Source organism: Ahaetulla prasina, chromosome 13 (assembly GCF_028640845.1).
Source record: "Ahaetulla prasina isolate Xishuangbanna chromosome 13, ASM2864084v1, whole genome shotgun sequence".
Lineage (NCBI taxonomy): Eukaryota > Metazoa > Chordata > Lepidosauria > Squamata > Colubridae > Ahaetulla > Ahaetulla prasina.
Window position 1 is genome coordinate 16909290 of NC_080551.1, and position 22911 is coordinate 16932200.

Below are 22911 nucleotides of genomic sequence, written 5' to 3' on the forward strand. Positions count from 1 at the left end.
GTAACCCGGCCCTAAGCCATGGAGCGCTTTAAAGGTAGTAACCAACACCTTGAAGTGCACCCGAAAGACCACAGGTAGCCAGTGTAGCCTGCGCAGGAGTGGTGTTACATGGGAGCCACGAGCGGCTCCCTCCTTTCCTGATTGTGCAGGAAAGGCAGAGATTGGCGCTAAGGAAGTGCATATATCGGTAGTCCTCGACTTATGACCACAATTGAGGCCAAAATTTATGTGGCTGAGTGAGAAATTTGTTAGGAGTTGTTTTTTTTTAATTTGCATTTATATCCCGCCCTTCTCCGAAGACTCAGGGCGGCTTACACTGTGTTAAGCAATAGTCTTCATCCATTTGTATATTATATACAAAGTCAACTTATTGCCCCCCAACAATCTGGGTCCTCATTTTACCTACCTTATAAAGGATGGAAGGCTGAGTCAATCTTGGGCCTGGTGGGGCTTGAACCTGCAGTAATTGCAAGCAGCTGCTGTTAATAACAGACTGTCTTACCAGTCTGAGCCACAGAGGCCCCCATTTGTACGGTTTTTCTTGCCACGTTTGTTTAGTTGAATCACTGCAGTGGTTAAATTATTAGTAGCACTGCTGTTAAGTGAATCTGCGCCCCCCCCTCCCCTTGACTTTGCTTGTCAGAAGGTTGCAAAAGGGGATCAGGTGGCCCCGGGATCCTGCAACCGTCATAAATGTGAATCGGTTGTCAAGCATCTGAGTGTAAGTCGCATGACCATGGGGATGCTGCAACGGTCATAAGTGTGAAAAATGGTCATTGGTCACTTTTTCAGTGCTGTTGTAATATTGAAGGGTCACTAAGCGAACTGTTGTAAGTCAAGGACTGCCTGTACAGAGATGTCCAGTCTTCTGGAGCTCTGCTTTGTCCCTAACGATGTCCCTGGTATAATGGTTCATTGCATAGCTGGCCAGATGTTTAGATTTTTTTTTGTCCACATATTGACTCCAAAGAATCCAGATGTGTAATATTAAACATTGCAGGATGTAAACTATTCCAAGTAAAGCTGCCTTTTGCAATTGGTTGCATATCTAGCCAGATGTTTAGGCTGGATTTGACTTTTTTTGTCCACATATCAAGTCTTTCCCAAGAACCCAGATATATATTTTTTTAATATTAAACATAGGAGGTTGTAAAATATTCCAAGTAAAGCTGCCTTTTGCAATTGACCAATGGAGATTTTGTCAATATGGTTGGTATTCAAGTGGTTTTGAGATTGCAACCAATGCTCCTAATTACTCTTGGTACTATCTTCTTTTGCTGTGTTTATTTTACTTCTATTTGCAGGCTTTTATATTTACTTATTTTCTCCAGTTCTTTCTTTTTGGCTGTATTGCAATGTCCACTATCCAGAGATTTTATGGTTGTGTGGCAGATGTTTGTCTGCTTGAACTCCAAAGCCTCAGCAGTTTAGCTTCATTTTCTAGTCAACAGGAGCCAATACTGACTTGAAAGCACAAAATTATTACCGGTACTATAACCATATCGTAATGTGCATTGTTATATATAAGCTAGGAGGTTGTTCTGTATTTATCAAATGCTAGAATGCTAACTAGTCTTTTTTTTGTTTGTTTCAGGCAAGTTATTACTTGAAACAAATCTGAAACAATTTGAAGATTAAAAGGTGTTCATCTCTTTACATAAGAGGATCCTGTATTTACTAATGGATCATTTTGGATAAATTCCAAAGGCCATCCAATTAGTAGACAGAACAATGGCTAATTGACCATGAAGATACTCAAGTAAGAAAACATATCCCATTACTTGATGTAGGAAAACAACCTAGAATTGACATATACAGAATTTCTGTGACTTGCACTGTAACCTGAACTTCATTTAAGTCCTATCAGTAGATAAAGAGATTCTGGTTAAGCAACATATGAAACAGTATACTGTGTTGTGTCTTTATTAAACACAATTAATATTCAGTCTTTATTGGCAGATGTATGTGAAGCATGAATAAGTTAAATTACATGTTCTACTCAAAGTTACAATTATGCTTCTTCACAACAACTCACTGATAGTTTTATACAGTATTGCATAAATCGTTTGCTTCAGTCATGCCGTATTTTGTTTGGTTTAAAATAAAGTAGTACCTCAACTATTCAAAAATAGATTTTTTTTCTGGTTTAAGTTATCTATTGTAAATTTATTGAGAGTTTAGGAATGTTATGCTACATGACCCATGTTCATTTTAATATTCGGTGTCCAGACAGATATTTTGAAATTCAGTACAAATTCCTAATATGTTCCAGAATCTATTGTGAATATAGCACAGTATATTGTTTTGTGTGTTTATTTATTTATTTATTTATTATTTAAATTTTTATACCGCCCTTCTCCTGAAGGACTCAGGGCGGTTCACAGCCAGATAAAAAATACACTATAATACAATATAAATACGATTAAAATACAATTAAAAAACTTATTAAATTGGCCAAGATTAAAAATTTAAGATAAAAACCCATTAAAAACCCATAAAATTTAAAAACTAACCCAGTCCAGCGCAGATGAATAAGTAAGTTTTAAGTTTTAAGCTCGCGACGAAAGGTTATTTGTATAACCAAAATATTTTTATTAATAGAACTTAGATAAAAGAAGGGAGAAATGAAATTTATGAATGTGTTTACAAGAGCAAATCTGAAAAGCAAGTAAGCTATACAGATGAGGATTACTAAAACTATATGCTTATGTGTTAAAAAAATTATTCAAATTCCATTTGGGACTTGTGTCCCATTAGTGGCTATCCTTCTATAATAAATTTGCAAGTTTTAACAGAAAAAAAGGTGAGATAAATGATAAAAACTTTCAAGAAGACATTTTATAGGAAGTTTGAAATTATTAAATCTGATTTCTGAAAAGTTGGTTGTTAGGCTGATGCATTTGGATAGAACATCTAAATTAACATGTTGCAAAGTCATTTGGACTCAAAACAGTTCTATTAGCAAGCTGGAAGTCAGAATCTTAGGACTGATTGGCAACTACTGTTACTTAGAGCTCTTGGAGAAAAGATGAAATATAAGTGCTACCAGTAATTGTAAAAAATAGGATCTACACAGTGTATGCCACTGCAGAATAACCTTGAATAATAAGCCTTTTCCCCCTTAGAATCTACCATCCAGTGTTCATTATTTTCTGACTTTAATAAAACCATATTCTCAAATGTTTACAGATGTGAGTGAAACTGATTTTTAAGTCATTTGCCTTCTCTATTACATTCCACTTATTTCTGTAGACTATACACTGAAGACATTTAATTTTTTTTCCTAATTTGTGATAGTTTGTAAAATCTAGTTTTGCCCCCTCGTTCTGTATTATGCAGCAGGGGGTCAGTTATATTAATAGCATTGAATAGATTCACATAGCAAAAATACGATGGGCTGGTTTATGATTTAATATATTGCCTTAAGCCAGGCATTTAGATTCAAAAAACTAATTCAATAAGTCATGGATAGCATGTATAAATATAGTAATATTTTATTGGGGCTTTTACATGTCATTTGAGTATAATTGCTTATAGCAAGCAAGACTCTGTAGTAACGAATTACAGAACTCTTGTAAGGAGTACTATATACCTCACAAACTATAGAATAAATAACTTGTCAAGTTAAGGGATATTAATTTCTTAAATTAAAATACTATTAAGAACAGAGTCTCGACCAATGATTTACTAAAAGTTAGAGTAATCATAAAGGCCTTCTCTTCCAGAACCCAATTTCTAATATTGCCCTATTATGTTTATCGGGAGTTAGATTTATAGATTTTACTTGCATGTCCATGATTTGAAGGAACAAAAGGATGTCCAGTCTTCCATTGTACTGCTGTTCATATGATAAGCAAAATAGAAGAACATCTTTTTTATTCATTTACAGTTTAAATTCCATTACAGGGATCCAGTCTCCTAAGTGTCCTCATTGATTTTCCAATTGAAGGCTATTGTCTATGTGTACAATCAATTTGACATTCCAAAGAGTGTCTTTCCAATGTGTATAACTGCCAGCATATTCATATTTGGCACTTTGAGATCGCTCGTTTCATTATTTGCACATCATTTTTAAAGTGCCCTTCCAAGGTAATTCATAATGCATTAAAGCACAAAGCATCTCCATATATGTACTGTAATTAAATGACTACAGTTGTGAAGTACCAGATTCGTCTGGTGTTCCAAGTCATATTAGGCTCTGGGCTAGAGGTCCTTCGCTCATACAAGTACATGCAGATGTTCTGATCCAGTGTGGAAACTTCTATTTTGGCCAACAGATAAACTGCAGTTTCAAACACAAAATTAATTACCCCTCCCTTCCCCCATTGGAGTATGCGGAAAAGTGTAAGAGCCCCACCTTTCTTACATTCTTTAGCAAAAAACCCCAGGTGGAGAGAAGCAGAATGGCTTTTAAGTTACAGCCACCAAAAACCATTGTTAAAAAAGTGAGCTGCAAAAAACCAGAAAATTAGAACATGCAGTAATTATTTCGGAATCGTTGGAAAGCTGATTTACACTCAGCTGGTTTATACATGTTTGCTGACAGAAGAATGTCGTGGTCTAGAGCTTTCGCTCTATTGCCGCCTCCTGCATAATGAAGCAAGTTCCAACCACGGTTGGCATAAAATAAGACTCCTAAATCTCCAGTTAACTAATCCTGTATCTAATAGGATAATTGTCTATCAAGAGTCTCAATCATCCAGGTCATTTTTTGGTTTTTTTTTTCCAAAAGGCAACTGGATGTTGTAGTCCCGTCCCCCCCCCCCACTGCAAAGAATATAAATCTTTCCATTCCCCACCCCTTAGTTAGAACCTGAGAAGCTTCTTGGTTGAGAAGGGAAACTAATCCTGTATCTAATGGGATAATTGTCTACCAAGAGTCTCAATCATCCAGGTCATTTTTTGGTATTTTTTTTCCAAAAGGCAACTGGATGTTGTAGTCCCTGTCCTCCCCCCACCCCCAGGACTGGCTGACTGCAAATAATATAAATCTTTCCATTCCCCACCCCTTAGTTAAAACCTGAGAAGCTTCTTGGTTGAGAAGGGAAACATTTTCAAATTAAAACAAATAAACAAGACAGCCCAATTCCCTTTTGGGAATGTGCGGGGGGGGGGGCAACTTTGGGATGGTTGGATGACTTGGATCTGGTCCTTCCACCAAAAGTACTTCTCAGGCCCCTCTGGTCTGCCTTGAATTTCTAAAACCAAGCCATAAAACCCCAAGAACGCTTAGACGCCACCCAAAAAACCGCCTGGCACCCAACCTCAGCAGTTTGCGCCCCAAGGCAACATTTGGAGGCGAGGACAGTAAAGCAGGAGACCCCCAAGCAAGCGGCTGCAAAAACCCAACCCGGAAGAAGGCGATGCCCAGCCGCCTCCGATGCCAAGCAGAGGCCTGGGGGTTCCCCGGGAGTGGTAGGGAGAGGTCTCCCGGGGGCGGCCGACACTCCGTACCCGAAAGATGAGTCCTGGCGCACGATCCAAGCAGGGCGCCCTTTTCCTTGAAAACCACCCACAGGAGGCGGCGTTGGGGCGGCAAGGAAGCGGCCGGAAGGCATCCTCGCCCGGCCCGGCCCCTTTCCGCGGAAGGCCGGCCCGAACGGCGCAGGGGAGGCGATTATCCCCGCCCCGGGCCGCCTCTCTCCGCTTCGGCTCAGTTTCGTTTGCCCGGCTATGGCTGCCTAGCGCGTCGGCTGCTCGGCGCTGGGACATGGGCCAGGCCCGGCTGGGAAGAAGGAGGAGGCGGCGGCGACGACTGCGGACACCCGAAGCGGTGAGAAGCGAGAGTAAGCCATCGGCGGCTTCGGGGCTCAGCGCAGGGCCCGGCTTGGGGGGCGGACGCCGAGGGGTCTCCGGGGCTGGAGAGGCGGCAGAGGCCGAAAGGGGCGGCGGCGGCGGCGGCGGCGGCGGGTCTGTCCTCCGCCTCCACGGATGACCTTGATGAGTCACGGAGGGCGCATTCACACGTTACGGAACTAGGAGTTTTCACGCGGGGAGTGGGGGAGTCACCCTCCGGGCCTTGACAGCCCGAAGTTTGAAGCTCCCGCCGGGCGTTGCTGTTTTTTTCTTTCGGGTCCGTACGGGGAGGGTCTCTGCGGCTCTACGCGTGTATAGACTGGCGAGGCGCTGGGTTCACACGATGGGTTTAACCCCGGTGAAGATCGAAGGGCCGTGCGCGCAGGGAGACGCGTCTCACCATCCTTTTTCAGGACTTTTGGGGGGGTGTGGTGTGGTGTGGTGTGGAAATGCCACCCACGTGGCTAGATCTCACTGGGTCGAGCTGGACCTTAGTTGCCCAAAACCCTCTGAACCCAAAAGTGGTTGGTTTGTTTTTTGGTTTAGCTTTGTTTCGTGGTTTTTTTAAAAAAAAAATAACAACAAACGAAGCCATTCTGTAAACAGTGAACAATTTGTCCCAGAATTGTACCAGAGTCCAGCTGTTAAAACATCAACATTTAATGCTTTATTAATTAATTATTAATTAATGTGCAACCTCCTTTGATGGCCATGGTGGGTGTGGGGAGACTTGTGGCTCTCCACTTCATCATGGCTTGTAGGTGGCCCGAGCCTCCTGGCAATGATAGTTTAGCAACATCTGGCTGGCTGGGCTCGCAGGTTTCCTGTCGCTGCCAGGTGTGCGATCATGTGCAACATATCTGTATACTGACGAGGACTTCCCGTGGTGTGTATTTGCTGTTCTACGTACACATTCTTCCTTTGTGCAGGAGACTGGCGGAGTGTGGAAGTGGAAGAAAAGATGCTTGCTCACGCATTTAAATTATGCACTTATTATAGTTTTGTGAGGCTGTTTTGTAAGCACATTGTGCCTGAATTTTGGATGTGTGTAACCAGACACCGGTCTCTTGGGACTCTCTTTGTTTTCTGTAGACGTAGGAATATGTGATGTTGTGTTTTTATTTAAGAGAGGCTCCATAGTGGGCGAAGTTATGGTCAAATCCTGAATTAAAATAGCCAGCGGAAACGCCAGTGTTGTGTTAGTTACTGAATAAGTTCGTTTTCTGAATTCTCACTGGACGCTGAATCATATTCTAACCCACCAGGCTGAGGTTGTATAGGCATAGGCCTTGACCGGGCTAAAAACCAGGAAATGGTGAGTTCTAGTTCCACTTTAGAAAGGAAAGCCACCAGCTTGGTGACTTTGGGCCAAATCACACTCTCTCTCAGCCCAACCCACCTCACAGGGTTGTTGTTATGGAGGAAATAGGGAGGGGGGAATGGGTATTAGGTATGTTTACTGCCTTGACTTATTTAATAATAACAACAACAACAACAACAACAAGAGTTGGAAGGGATCTTGGAGGTCTTCTAGTCCAACCCCCTGCCCAGGCAGGAAACCCTACACCATTTCAGACAAATGGTTATCCAACATTTTCTTAAAAATTTCCAGTGTTGGAGCATTCACAGCTTCTGGAAGCAAGTTGTTCCACTGATTAATTCTTCTAATTTATAAGAAACAATAAAGGTGGGATATAATAAACAATTATACACACATAGTTGCGTTCACCGCAGGTTGACTGGCTTAAGCATGTGCGAATGCGGTCAACCCGTATTCATTACAATGGGTAGACATCTATAATAGATAAATGCAAGCAATAAGCTGGTATTCCCCAATTTATCCCTTTTTTGGCAGTGCTTCGGGGCAAGTGTAGTTTTAGGGTACCTGGAAGGGGCCAAATAGGAAAGGCTGTGGAAAATAACAATAATGTTACTCTTGCTTAATCTTTTAAGCCCCATTTCTCTACCTGTACAGGTAGTTGTCGACTTACAATCACAGTTGGCACCAGAATTTCCATTGCTAAATAATAAGCAAGGCGGTCCTTAAGTGAATCACACCTGATTTTATGGCTTTTTCTCCCATAGTTTTTAAGTGAAGCCAGCTTCTACTCACTTTTTGTCGAAGGCAAGATAGGAAGATTGCAGTTGGTGATTACCTGGCCTCAGGTAGCTTCAACCATTGTAAATACACACTGGTTGTCAAGTGCCCAAATTTTGGGATGTGACCACGAGGATGCTATGATGGTGCAAGGACCAATCGGAAGACACTTTTTTTTCAACATCGTCGTAACTTCGAACCGTCACTAAAGTAATGGCTGCATGACAAGGACTACCTTTATAAAAAAAGATTTAGTGGTTCTCCTTCCACAAACAGCTTAGTCAATCATAAGGTACCCCATGTAGTTGTCTGCTAAATGAAAAATCTTTCAAGGTATACGTGTCTTGCTTGTGAAGGTATATAAAGTATAGGCCATAAATATACGTGTTTAAAAGTTGTTGGAGGCCAATGTTTTATGATTATATGCAGTACATATATTTTGGACTCTTTGCATTACAGAGATTTTAAAAGCTATTAACAAATACAGTAAACAAGCTTTACTTTAAAGTAGCTACCTGTATATCTAAGGTGAAGAAGTCAGTACGATATTATGTCAACTGCCATCACAAAATCTTTATTGCTTTGGGATCCAGCTATATTTTTGTCTAAATTGTCATGTATCCTAGGTACATTTGATTTTTCCTGAATAGTGTGCACAGTCCCATTTTTTTTTTAAAAAAAAACATTTTTACCCCATAATAACAACAACTTATTCATAGAATCTTTGAGAAAAATATTCTTTTGGAAAGAAAAATAAGATTATTCTAACCAAGAAGCTGTTAATGCATTGTGAGAAAAGCTTCTGTACGCTGAAATTAGTCTGGGCAAACAATATATAATAAGTTGTTTTTTTCTTTGAAATTGTCAGCTGACTGTTCAGTTTGTTTGTTTTTTTTATAACTTTTATCTCAAGTAACCACTTAGGTTATTTGTTCCTCTGATGTCTGTAGCAGGAACGTTTGTGCAGGCATAAGTACTGTAAGTAGTAAAAAATTAAGTAACAGGAGCAAAAGATTTAGGACAAGAAACAGAAAGGAAATATTAACTATTTCTCTGCTGATTAAAAGTGTCAGTGTACTGTACAGGTAGTCCTCAGCAGTTGAGCCCAAAATTTATGTTAAGTGAGAAATTGGTTAAGCGAATTTTGCCTCATTTTACAATTTTTCTTGCCAGGTTTGTTAAGTGAGTCACTGCAGTTACAAAATTAGTAACATGGTTGTTAAGTGAATCTCATGGACTTTGCTTGTCAGAAGGTCACAAAAGGGGATTATGTGATCCCGGGACACTGTAACCATCATAAAACTGAGACGGTTGTTAAACATCTGAATGTAAATTGCATGACCCTGGGGATAAATATCTGTACAAATAATAATAATAAAGCTATGAAAATGAAACAATAATGGCGCCATCTGATTGCTGCTAACAACAGCCGGTTTCCAAAGGCTTTGTGGAACCACAAACCCATGATTATAAACTTTCAGAAGATCGTAACTGTAAGCCACCTTGGCTTCTGGGAAAAGCTGCAGGGAATACTGGGAATCTTAATTTGAGATGTCAAACAAATATTCTGTGACTTATTTCACCTTCATTTGCACACCTTCTCAAAATAGAGCATCGGCTTGGATTATTGTAAGAATGTCTGCATGTTCTTCCTGTAGTAAGGGGAATGAATGTCTGCATGTATCTGTAGTAAGGGGAAGGGTGCACTTATATTTCTTAACTTGTGTCGGTCTTTTTAAAAAATACTTAGCATATTTGCAGTGCCTAGACTGGAAGCCTTTTCCTGTAGCTACAAATGGTCAGAGTGAAATGTCTTTTAACTTCAGTTCTGTGGTGTTTGTGAGTTGGCTATATGTATTTACTATTTACTAAGGGCCGCGGTAGCTCAGTGGCTAAGATCCTGAGCTTGTTGATTAAAAGGCTGGCAGTTCAGTGATTCGAATCCCTAGTGCTGCGTAACGGGGTGAGCTCCCATTACTTGTCCAAGCTTCTGCCAACCTAGCTGTTCGAAAGCACGTAAAAAAGGCAAGTAGAAAAATAGGGACCACTTTTGGTGGGAAGGTAACAGCATTCCGTGCGCCTTTGGCATTGAGTTATGCCGGTCACATGACCAGTGCTGTCTTTGGACAGCACTGGCTCTTCGGCTTAGAAACGGAGATGAGCACTGCCCCCTAGAGTCGGGAACGACTAGCACATATGTGCAAGGGGAACCTTTACCTTTATAGGTCATTGTAGGTCGCTCTTAAGCATTTTCATTTTATGCATCTTGTATAGGTAGTCCTTGACTTACAACAGTCCATTTAGTGACTGTTCAAAGTGACAATGTCCCTGGAAAAAGAGTGATTTATGACCTTTTTTTATACTTATGACCATTGGAACATCCCCGTGGCCACATGATCAAAATTGAGACGCTTGGCAGGGAACTCATATTTATGACCGTTGCAGTGTCCAGGGGCCATGTGATCCTTTTTCACGACCTTGTAATGAGCAAAGTCGGAAGGCAGGTTCAATTCACAACCGTGTGACTAACTTACCAGCTGCCCCGATTACGATGCAAGAAAGGCTGTGCAATGGGGGCGCAGCTTACTTGACAAATATTTCACTGAGCAACAGAAATTTTGGGCTCCGTTGTCATCGTAAATTGAGGATTACCTGTAGTTAACACAACATGACACCTTTTGATCTTAATGCTCACCTTATGTACAGAGCACCGCAGTGACGTTCGTGAAAAGATAGTAAAAAATAAGCGTTACGTAACACGGTAAACCTTGAAGATACGTTTAACAAAGGCTTAAGGTTTCTAGGATACAAAGCCTTTTCATTCGTAATCCAGGTTATGAGCTGGAAAACTCCAAAGAAATGTCTTTGTCGCTAAACAAATTAAACAAGGAATGTGTGTTTATGCGCCAGTGTGTATTAGCAGAGGATCTAGTATGTCTCAAAGAGAGAGTTGTTGAAAAATTTCACCGATAATTTTTGGAAATGGCGCCTTTTCAACCTAAAATGCTCGTTATTGTTAACCTATAGATTAGGCATGCTTACAAATTGAACTATACATCCTTCTAAGATGCTTTCAGTATTGGGCTTTTATAATGATGCGAACATATCCGGTCAGCTCTTTATTTGAACAAAACCTTGTAGTTGAAAACCGCGTGTGTAGATCTGAATATAATTTGCGTTTCCTTTGCCTTATTTTGCTCTGTTTACAACTTTCGGTCTTCTTCTGTATTTTATATTTTGTATTCTGATATGGCCTTATGCAGGGATGTCAAACTCAAGGCCCACGGGCCAAATCAGACCCGTGGGGTGCTTAGATCTGGCCCGTGGGGCCGCCCTGAAAATAGTGAAGGGCTGGCCTGCGGTGCCTGTGCTAGCGAAAAAGGAGCTCGGGAGGGTCGCAAGCAGTGGTGGGATTCAAAAATTTTTACTACCAGTTCTGTGGGCATGGCTTGGTAGACGTGGCGTGACTTGGTGGGCGTGGCAGGGGAAGGATACTGTAAAATCTCCGTTCCCTCCCCACTCCAGGGGAAGGATACTGTAAAATCCCCATTTCCTCCCGATCAGCTGGGACTCGGGAGGCAGAGAATAGATGGGGGCAGGGCCGGCCAGAGGTGGTATTTCCCGGTTCTACGAACTACTCAAAATTTCCGCTACCGGTTCTCCAGAACTGGTCAGAACCTGCTGAATACCACCTCTGGCCGCGAGGGTTGCAGGAAGCCTTCCCAGCTGAAAAAGGAGCTTGTGAGCCCGTTTTCACTGGCAGAACCCTCGGGCCACACGTGCCCCTGACCTGAGTGACATCGAGATGGTCACACCCACCTTTGGCCGTGCCCACCCCAGTCCCCCAAAGTCAAACACAACCCTGATGCAGCCCTCAATGAAATCGAGTTTGACACCCCGGGCCTCTAATCAATAAGCAGGGGTGAAATCCAGCAGGTTCTGGAGAACTGGTAGCGGAAATTTTGAGCAGTTCAGAGAACCGGCAAATGCTACCTCTGGCTGGCCCCGCCCCTATTTATTCTCTGCCTCCCAAGTCCCAGCTGATCGGGAGGAAATGGGGATTTTGCAGTAACCTTCCCCTGGAGTGGGGTGGGAATGGAGATTTGGGCCGTAATAGCTCAGGCTGTTAGAAGCCTGTTATTAGAATACAGTAGCCTGCAATTACTGCAGGTTCAAGCCCGGCCCGAGGTTGACTCAGCCTTCCATCCTTTATAAGGTAGGTAAAATGAGGACCCAGATTGTTGGGGGGGCAATAAGTTGACTTTGTAAATATACAAATAGAATGAGACTATTGCCTTATACACTGTAAGCCGCCCTGAGTCTTCGGAGAAGGGCGGGATATAAATGTAAATTTAAAAAAATAAAAAAAATTTGCAGTATCCTTCCCCTGCCACGACCACCAAGCCACATCCACTGAAGCAGTAGTAAAAAAAAAAATTGGATTTCACCACTGTCAATAAGGTATTGCTATCAGTATATCTGATCAGAGGTTTTGGGGCTTTGTGATTAAGATCTATTTGGAATCTTTTCTTTTTTCAGAAAACGACGATTGAATTTCAAGCATCCCTTTGAGGAGACACCGTAATATATTAACATGCCTACCTTGGCTTCTGCACCTAAAGAACTCTATCTCTGCACTTCGTTGAAAGATCTGAATAAAAAGACAGAAGTAAAACCGGAGAAAACCAGCACTAAGAAGTATGGATGTTTATACCCAGCTAGTATATTTATTTTTCCAATGTTCGCTTGATGGTAGGGATTGAGGGGACTGTCCTTCTTTGCGGATCATTTAAATTATTCTCACTGTTCAGAAGGCTTTTGTCACTGAACTTTATACTCAATAAGTTTTATTTTATTTATTTTCATTTATAAAATTTATACGACTTACTGCTTAAAAAAAAAAATCCCAGCAACACTCAGCGTTTCGTGGGTCATAATAGACTTTTCTACATATTGTAAATACCATTTCTGGGTCTTTTTTATAGCATTGCTGAGAACTGTTAGACTATCTCAAGATGTGCATCCCTTCCCATACGAAATTAAGATTCCTTCCTGATTGAAGCTGATTCATTTTCTAAAAGCTGATTCAATTCTTCCTTGAAAGGAAGAACTGAATTCAGCACACGCTGTGTCACTTCTAATATAATTATTTTACTCTTTAATTCGTATGCGGTACTCCTTAGAAATACCTAAAAGCCCAATATTTTACCAGGGAGCAAATGCAATAGAATTCACCAAGATTTAAACTTGCAGTGGATTGTGTTATAAATGATTAATGGTTATGTATTTAAAGTATCAGCACAGAGCCTAGCAGTTTGGCAGCAGTGACAGAAGAAAATTGAACAAAAGCAGGTCAGAAAAGCCAAATGGATGGCTTTTATTAGATAATCATTTTTAATTTTGTTTGGGCTTGAAAACAGTTTTCTTACTTGTTTCTGTAGGCAAAAGTTTTATTTTTTTACAGTGTATATTTGCAGAAGGCAATGCCAGCTTTTGTGACTTCCATTCTTTGCTTCAATTTCAAGTTATGTCCAGAGTGCTGTTAAGATCTTCAAGGCAGCGGAAGAATGCCGGTTGGATAGAGATGAAGAGAAGGCCTATGTACTTTACATGAAATATGTAACTGTATATAATCTTATTAAAAAGAGGCCCGACTTCAGACAGCAGCAAGTATGTATTCAGTTACAAATTCCTTTATACATTTCGAGAGATCTTAAGTATTATGCTGAACTTTTAAAAGGACTGAAGGAAAACACACAATATATTGTTGCTTTAAGAAGTCTTTCCACATGCATCCACAGCAGGGGTGGGTTCCAAAATTTTTTACTACCAGTTCTGTGGGTGTGGCTTGTTTGGTGGGCATGGCTTGGTGGTCATGTGATTGAGTGGGAGTGGCCAAATTGAAGTCACTCACAGCAAAGTGGGGCAAGGTGTGAATGATATTGAGTTGGCCACGCCCACTCAGTCACATGACCGATGCTGGAGAGATGGCGATTTCCTACGTACCTCCCACCTCTTGGGCTGACAAAATAAAAGCCTGCCTGCCTGCCAAGCAGCCCAGACTGGAAAATGGGGGCGGCAAGGGATGTGTGTGTGTGTGTGTCCTTCTGCAAGGACTTAGAGGCAGACACCACACCTCTGAAGAAAAGCGGTGGCGAAGCCCTTTCACCCGGGAGAGGACCGCGGAGGGACACACCCACACATCCGTCGTCCTCACTGCCACTACTTTTGCTCTCGGCAAAAGCGAGAGCAAAGTAGCGGCAGCAGGGGCATGTGTGTGTGTCCCTCCGCAAGGATTTGGAGGCAGCCACTGAGGAAAAGTGGCGGCAAGTCCTATCACCCAGGAGAATACCATGGAGGGATACGCCCTCGCTGCCGCTACTTTTGCTGTCAGCTTCTCGGCGCTCTTAAAGTCAAGCTTGAAGACGTTTCCTTAGATCGCTGCCAAACTTACTGTTGGGAGCGTCAGGCTAGCCCCTGAATATACGAGAAGTCTTGGGCAAAGTTCTTCCAAAGAATGTGCGTGTTTGCTCTTGGATAGGAAGCTGAGAAGGAGAAGACTTGGGTGAACTTTGGAAGATAGAAAATATAGAAAACGAATGGCAGAAAAAGACCCCATGGTCCATCAAGGCTCCCCTTTCAGTTTTTGTTTGTTTACTTCTGCTTTCTTTGTAATTTATTTATTCAAATCATTTTTTTATTTTTATTTTTGTCGGATGATAGAAATGTGTTTATCCCAAGATTATTTCAACTCAGTTATTGATGATTTCAAATATATACATATACATACAGACACACACACAGGTTAAAAAAGCAAAACCCTGGTTATTTTCAATGCAAAGGAGAGGACGCACCTGAAGGCAGGGCAGTATGTTATCTCTTGATAGTTTTGGTCACAGCAGGACCCCCTGTATATATTAGACTGTGAGGGCCAGAGACAAAGTAGTAATTGATGCGTCTTCTAATTTCAGGATTACTTTCATTCATTACTTGGACTAACCAATATCAAAAAGGCTATTGAAGAAGCCGAACAACTTTCAGAGAGTCTTAAGCTCAGGTAGGCTTTCAAAAGCATTAAGGGTTAATTAGTGTATTCTACGAGTTTAGTTCATGTATTTATCTGTTAGTCACAGTGGGGGTATTTCTCCTATAGCCATATATATATATATATATATATATATATATATATATATATATATATATATATATATATATATATATATATATATATATATATATATATATATATATATTTCTGAGGTTTTCATGGTGTTTGTATGTAGGTCTTTGATTATTCGGGTTTTCTCCCGCGTAAAATTGGAAGCGTCTTGGTGACGTTTCGACGAAGTCTCATTCATCATCTTCAGGCTTCAGCTTCGTGCTTCTGGGAGCAATGTGTGATTGCAGCTGTTTCTTCCTTTTTAACTGCTAGTGGGGGTTTGAACTGATTGGGTGGGAGCTTGGCTGTGCTCTGATTGGATGGAGGTTTTTTTGTGCTCTGATTGGCTGGGGGTGTGTCCTGTTTGGGTGGGGTCTTGGTTATGCTCAGATTAGTCTGAGTTGCAGGGGGATTTGAGCTGGTGAGCTGCATTGCTCTTGTTTGGCTTCGTGTTCGTGGTCATGCTACATCTTCATAGTGGCTGAAGCATTGCTCCCAGAAGCACGAAGCTGAAGCCTGAAGATGACGAATGAGACTTCGTCGAAACGTCACCAAGACACTTCCAATTTTACGCGGGAGAAAACCCGAATAACCAAAGACCTACATATACACACACACACACACACACACACACACACACACTATTGGCTTGTCCTGTCAGGTTGGTGGGAATGTCCTTGGTTAGGCTGTCAGGAATATCTTTTAAACGAGTTTTGATACACTGTCCATTATGGTGGCCCAGTGGTTAGAGTGCAGTACTGCAGGCTACTTCTGCTGAGTGCCAGCTGACTGCAATTTGGCAGTTCGAATCTCACCAGGCTCAAGGTTGACTTAGCCTCCCATCCTTCCAAGGTCGGTAAAACGAGAACCCAGATTGTTGGGGACATGAGGCTGTCTCTGTAAACCGCTTAGAGAGGTCTGTAAAGCACTGTGAAGCGGTATATAAATCTAAGTGCTATTGCTGTTATGATAAAGATAACGCAAAAGGCTTTATTTGACCAACTGCCAACCCCCTTTAATTCAATTTCTGCTACTATTTATTTTACCTAGTCTTGTTCACATTTTTTATTACCATGAAATCTATTTGCCTTCATGTGAACATATAATTTAAGAAATCCTAAATAGTCTGTGTTTAAAAACTTGCCATGCTGCATAATGCTTTGGGGGGGGGAATGTCTTCTTTAATTAGATATGAAGAAGCAGAAGTGCGGAAAAAACTGGAGGAGAAAGAAAGGCAAGAGGAACAGCAGCAGAAAAAACAAGAATTAAAAGACGATGCTAAAACCTCTTCAGAAATATCAACGGATCCCAACGGGAAAAATCAGCTGGTAATTCAGCCGCTATTTATCCCTCTCATATATTTCTGCTCTACACCATTTAAAAAAAACACAACTCTTTGTAGAAAAGGAAGCTATTAAAAAAAATATGGCTAGTCAGATTGATTGCAACGACAAATACGACTTGCAAAGGTTGAGAATGAAATCTGATATTTAGGTTAAATTTGGCATTCCTAAATTATGGAAGCTGAACACCAATCCGTCTGGAGAGTATCAGATTCAGGAATTCTGAACTGAAAGAAAATCTGGTTACGACTAAACCTGCATGATGGTAGATACGTTTGGTAGACTGGTTCATCGTGAATACACATTTCTGTTGATTCCCTTTGATTGTGTGAAAATGCTATTGAATGCATCTGAAAATGCTGTTGAATCCTTTTTATTGATATATTATCCATGTTATCGTCCTCTTTTAACGACCCCATAATCCCTTGTGGGGTGGAATCTGGGCAACTGAATGGAGCTGAGTATTTTACTGGCCGGCTGCCCTTCCTGTTGCTAATAACGGGTTTTATTCAGGAGATACATTCTCAGTTATGTATTATCCATGTTATATAGCCAGAAAATCATTAGCTGGAAAATGCCACATGATGGTTAAATCCTGTCCTTATTGAAGCCTCCGTGTCAACTCTATTTACTATTGAACTCAAACCATGAATTCGGTTGACCAGTGCAAAACCGTTTGATCCTATTCAGCTAAACACCGTACACCCAAGCAAGGGAAAGCCTAAATATCCAGTCTGGATAGGAACTTCTCCCAACAGAATTCAAACGAGGCATTAGTTACGTTGCATTATGCTAGAAATATTTTGATGCAAACTATACAGGGTTGATTCATGGTATTTTAAGGAACAGGGTGTTCGCAAGACAGAGAAAAGGATAAAAACAAAAGATAATCTTCTGCAATCAACTTTATGGGGTGAACCAGGAAGAAAAAACTGCTGTTGTGTCTGCGCCCCCTGAGCCGGGCCCCCTGCCAGAAAGTGACTTGGAAAGTGAGGGGGAAGGGCCATCAGGACTTACCTCGGGAGCACCGGCTTCCCTGGCTCAGCTCCAGGAGCCAGAGGCAGGCCAGGTGGAGGAGATAACGAGGCCTCCGTCCCCTGACTCTTTCCCCTCCCCAAGTCACGCCTCCAGACCCAGCTGATGGCAATCAGGCCTGGCTGGACGCTAGGTTTCATAGGCAGGAGAGGCGGGAACAACAGAAGCAGGTGTGGGGCAGGCCTAGGAAGTGCTGAGTCATGGAGCCATACCCCACAGGATATAAAAGCAGCAAGGGCTGCTATGCCTCTTCGTAGCAGGCAAATCAACTGCTTGACTAGAGCTGAAGTACTGTTTGTTGACTCATCGGCATCAAGGGAGATAACAAAGACACTTGGCAGACGCTCGCTAGTTTGCTGCCAGAGCTGATAGTGCCGGCTAATTAAGCCATCATTCGGACTGAGGCGAGGGGGACAGAACACCTGCTCTAAATCCATCTCCCTATTTTCTTGCTGTTGATACTAATTGTATTATTTGGCTCCTTGGGTTAAGAACCTCAGTTTTCATGTGTTCTTGAGTTACAGACCCAATTAAAGGAGTCTCTTTATCAGGATGTATGCATAACAATTAAGTCTGGGGGAAGGGGGAAACACCACTTCGGGTGCCCTTTTTTTCTGACATACTAAACCTATTTTTAATGCCAAAATAATGCAGGTCAACGGAGACAAGAAAAATGTGGCAGACAAGAAAGATTCTTCTGAAAAAGGTAAGCATCGTTTCTTCATCAGTCCTTAAAAAGCAGGGACCGCAAGTGAAAGATGTTCAAGGGACGTATTTCGGAGAAACAACTTTGATCTCTGATAACCCCTAAAAGTTGCTGACTTCCCCTGGGGAAGGAAATATCCACCCCTTTGCGATTTAGACTGAGATCTCTTTCACAAGATCAACCTCAGAGAGCTACTTTGCAGAGAGCAATGATTTTGATTTCCATACAGCCATGGAAAACAGGAGAAACTCATGCATTTCCACTATCTGCTCTCAAAATGTCTGTTTAAGAGATTTCTTCTGCCATTCATAATGGCTTCCTTGGGCTCAGTGATGGGATTCAACCACTTCGGACAAACCGGTAGTTAAATTGCTGGCCAGCTCCGCCCCTTCCCTTCCTGCCCCTTCCAGAAATCCACCCCACCCCCACCCCGCAGCCCGTTTTTGCTCCCAGGAGGCTGCAGGGAGGCCTCCTAGGCCCAAAACAGGGCGCGGCCCACGGCCCATTTTTGCTCCCAGGGGGTTGTAGGAGGCCGAGTGCTGTCCGTCATACCCCCTGGCCACACCCACCCAGCCAGTCATTAAGGCAGAGAACCGGTTGTTAAATTATTTGAATCCCACTACTGCTTGGGCCACTATTCTTTGATCAGGATCACACATCTTCCAGTCCCTGGGTGATGAGAGAAGATCGTTTCTTTTCTTTCTTTTTTCTTTTCAATTTCCATGGCTGTAGAAGGCATAGCGATGTCAGTAGTGGAGGATATGGACTGAACGAATGTTTTGGCTATTTTCAGAGTGGGCTTTTTTGAAACTTGGTTTTTAAAAAAAAAAAAAAAAGTAATAGGAGCTTACCAAACCTATTGAAAGATCAACATTCCTATTTTGCTTCTATTTTTGGACCTCCCCGTACATTCCCACACCTGCAGTTTCGATGGTGTGTACGCTGCTGATCTTTGAAAATTCAGGGTGGAAAACTTCGAGATACAAAACAAATACTGTATAATTCCCAGAACCCCAGTTCCAACTTCAACATTCAATTCACAAGTTTTTAATTATTTGTCCTTGCCAATCATGTCAACTTGTAGCCAGTTTCAATAGTTATTTTCTCCAGTGGAAAGCTAATGACTGTTGTCAAAAGGAATGCTAAGTCATATTATGAATTTAAAAAAACTATACTGTTTATTTCATGGCGGAAGTTCGTAACTCATTGCAAAAACTTAGATCTCGCAGTTTTCAAAAGTTCTCTATTGAAACCTGCCTGCCTTCTTTTGATTAGTTTTGGTAAATGAATTTTTCTGTCTCTTAAAGGAACAGTCACCGCTGAGAAGCTGTTTACAATGATGATGGATAAAAGCATGAAGGTTATGATCATGGATGCCCGCTGCTTAAAAGATTACCAGGAATCCTGTATAATAAATTCTGTTTGTGTTCCAGAAGAAGCCATCAGTCCTGGGTATGGAACAAACTTTTTCTGATAGATCCTAAGACTGCAGAATGCTGAATAGCTTACCAGGGATCAAGCAGAGAATAAAGGAAATGTAAACAGGGATCATTTATTTGCTTGGCCACCAAGTACAAATAGTAGTTTTAAAAGTTTTCTTTTTAAAAGAATGCTTCATTAGCCTATAGAACTTTTGGCCATGCGATTTTGTCAGGGTAAATGATGATTTAATAGCTGACCAGCTGCTGTAATACTGTAATGATGATGCAATGGTAGGAATGAGTCAGTGGGGTTATTTGACTGTTACCACTTTAAGAGTCTGTATTATAAGAGAGGCCCTGTTGGGGTGTATCACTCTTTCCATGTGTGTTCTTCCGTGCTGTAGCTACTGATTGTTTGACCTTTGCCTAGTATGTATATGTTTTGTAGCGATAAACCACTATTTATTACCTTTTTCCCCCCAAAATGAGACATCCCCTGATAATAAGCCAAATCGGGCTTTTGAGTGCATGGCAATAAGGCCAAGCGCTTATTCAGGGTTCAAAAAAATATGTCAGGGAAACACGGTATTACAAACCTGCGTGATGTATTTGCTCCTGGTTAGTCTCAAGTAGTCACACTGTGCGCACTCTGACAGATGTGATGGTCAACCAGTAGTAAATGCATATATTCTGACCCCAAAGAAACTCTTGAGTTGCATTCATATAGATAATGGTACAGGCAATTCTTGACTTACAAGCAAAATGAAGCATTCTATTACGGTTGTAAGTCATAAATCGTCATAAAGCAGGTCACCCATGCAACCAACCAGATTTTCTGACCTTTATTTGTGGTAGTTGTTTACAGAGAACCACTGTGGTCATTAAGCAAATCCATGACCGTTAAGCAAACTCGTTCTTTCTTTATTCAGAATGTCAAAGACGTTCTTTCGTGGCTCTGTGTCCAATGACTGGCCAACTGTACCTTCAACAATAACCATGTTTTCTTGTTTTCTAATTTTGTGGACGGCGTCAAACTTCAGAGTCACCGCTAACAGGATTGAAGCTAAACTGCCAGATCCTTCGAAAGAACCATGGAAAGAGAGAGTCCACGTTGATTATGTTGTCTTGCTGGATTGGTTCAGTTCCGCAAAGGACCTGCAATTAGGCACAACTTTGCGGAGCCTCAAAGACGCACTTTTCAAGGTGGGCAAGTCCAGATTTACAGTTGGATACTTAGCTTGATATATGAGGAACCCACTCGTGATTATATAGTTGAGAATGGAAATGTTTGAGAACAACTGTCTCCATTGGGAGGAGGGTTCAAGCAGGGAATTAGCCTGGACTCATTACGCGGTGGCTCAGGGGTTAGGACAGGGGTGTCCAAACTTGGCCCTTTGAAGAATGGTGGACTTCAACTCCCAGAATTCCCCAGCCAGCATGAGCTATAAACATGAGCAAGTTGCTTGCTGGGGAATTCTGGGAGTTGAAGTCCACCACTCTTCAAGGGGCCAAGTTTGGACATCCCTGGGTTAGGACGTTGAGCTTGTCAATTGAAAGGTCGGCAGCTCAGCGGTTCGAATCCCTAGTGCTGCCGTGTAACGGGGTGAGCTCCCGTGACTTGTCCCAGCTTCTGCCAACCTAGCAGTTTCAAAAGCACATAAAAATGCAAGTAGGAAAAAATAGGGACCCCCTTTGGTGGGAAGGTAACAGCGTTCCGTGCGCCTTTGGCGTTGAGTCATGCCGGCTACATGACCACGGAGACATCTTCCGACAGTGCTGGCTCTTTGGCTTTGAAATGGAGATGAGCACCGCCCCCTAGAGTCAGGAACGACTAGCACGTGTGTGCGAGGGGAACCTTTACCTTTTACATTACGTAAACACAGGCCAGGGTCTGTCTGTCTGTCTGTCTGTCTGTCTGTCTCTCTCTCTCTCTCTCTCTCTCTCTCTCTCACACACACACACACACACACACACACACACACACACACACACCAATGCCTTTGAGGCTTATTTGGTCTTTCCTAGGCAAAAGTTGCCAGCCTGGGGAGAGTCCTGTAAAATAGGCATACACCAATGAAGTAGCTAGTTTGAACTCCACACATGTGGGTTCAGTTGTTTGAGCCTGGCAGGAAAATGACTGATCTGTTTTAGACTTTATAACATGGTCTCTTCTTTTTCACTGAATGCAGGGGGGAAAGATCATGGCACTTAGCTTCCCCATATACGTAGGCAAGCCTTTTAAGTAGATTATATGAATGAATTAGAGAAGAACCCCTGTTTTGTTACTTTGATATAGGAAAAAGAAAAAGAATAGTTAAAACGCAGGAGAAAAATTATCTTATGCTGCTGTTCCTTTACAAAGTTACAGCAAGATTGTTGCAAGGCTGAACTGATAATTTTAATGTTCTAAACAATGCGTATTTGTTCAAAGCATTCCCTAAGGGCGTCAAGAGTAACTGTCATTTTGCATTGGCCATCACTTTCATTATCAACCAATATTTGTTGCAAGAAATTTAATTGGACAAAAGTTTTCCACCTTCAAATAATCTCTACGGAACAACTTGCCTCCAGAAGTTGTGAATGCTCCAACGCTGGAAGTTTTTAAGAAGATGTTGGATAACCATTTGTCCAAAGTGGTGTAGGTGTTTCCTGCCTGGGCAGGGCGTTAAGACTAGAAGACCTCCAAGGTCCCTTCTTTCCAACTCTGTTATTCTAAATTCTAAATTTTCTCATTCAGCCCAGTACCTGGGCATCCTCTTGCTTTTGGTCAAGTATTTTTTGCCTTTTGTTTTCAGTGGGAAAGTAAAGCTGTGCTACGGAATGAGCCTTTGGTCTTAGAAGGAGGTTATGAGAACTGGCTGCTTTGTTATCCTCAGTATACAACCAATGCCAAAGTGGCTCTGCCCCAACGTAGCCAGAATGAGAACATCTCCGTCTCTCGTAAGTAGACGAGGCTGTTTTTTTTAAAAAAAAATTAATCTGGGAGGTTTTGAATCAGTTCTGCAAGCCCACGGACAATTACAGGTAGTCCTCGACTTACAGGGGATGTCGTTCAGCCACATTGGGTTTCGTATGTTGTGGGAATTCAGCTACCGGAGTTGGGAAGCTGCGATTTAGGGTTCTGCGTGTTGTGTGAATTTATTTGGCTTATTCCAGAAACGATGGTTAAACTGAGACGCAGTTTAGCACGATATATAACCTTGCCTTTTAAATATTGGCCAGGTCCATGCAGATACACCTGTAGATAGCACTGTGGCCTGTTGTTCTGACCTAGGCTTCCCCAAAAAGCACGAAGCAGAATCCTGGTCCTGAAAAATTCCCTTTTATTTAACAAACAGTGAATTCCTCTTATT

General features: G+C 41.9%; 1 protein-coding gene across 5 annotated transcripts in view; it reads left to right on the forward strand.

Moving 5' to 3' along the window:
* USP8 (ubiquitin specific peptidase 8) overlaps positions 1 to 22911 on the forward strand; it is a 38570-nt gene that overhangs the window by 1691 nt on the left and 13968 nt on the right. For 3 of the 5 annotated variants that reach the window (XM_058155814.1, XM_058155809.1, XM_058155812.1), the window contains exons 2-10: positions 1595 to 1759; positions 12434 to 12592; positions 13420 to 13564; positions 14866 to 14951; positions 16243 to 16381; positions 18086 to 18137; positions 19445 to 19589; positions 20599 to 20761; positions 22354 to 22498. In XM_058155814.1, coding sequence (XP_058011797.1) covers positions 12489 to 12592; positions 13420 to 13564; positions 14866 to 14951; positions 16243 to 16381; positions 18086 to 18137; positions 19445 to 19589; positions 20599 to 20761; positions 22354 to 22498 — 979 coding nt within the window. In that variant the 5' untranslated portion in view covers positions 1595 to 1759; positions 12434 to 12488. Of the gene's footprint in view, positions 1 to 1594; positions 1760 to 5565; positions 5787 to 12433; positions 12593 to 13419; positions 13565 to 14865; positions 14952 to 16242; positions 16382 to 18085; positions 18138 to 19444; positions 19590 to 20598; positions 20762 to 22353; positions 22499 to 22911 lie in introns of those variants that run through there. The other 2 variants (XM_058155813.1, XM_058155810.1) reach the window with 2 other exon arrangements.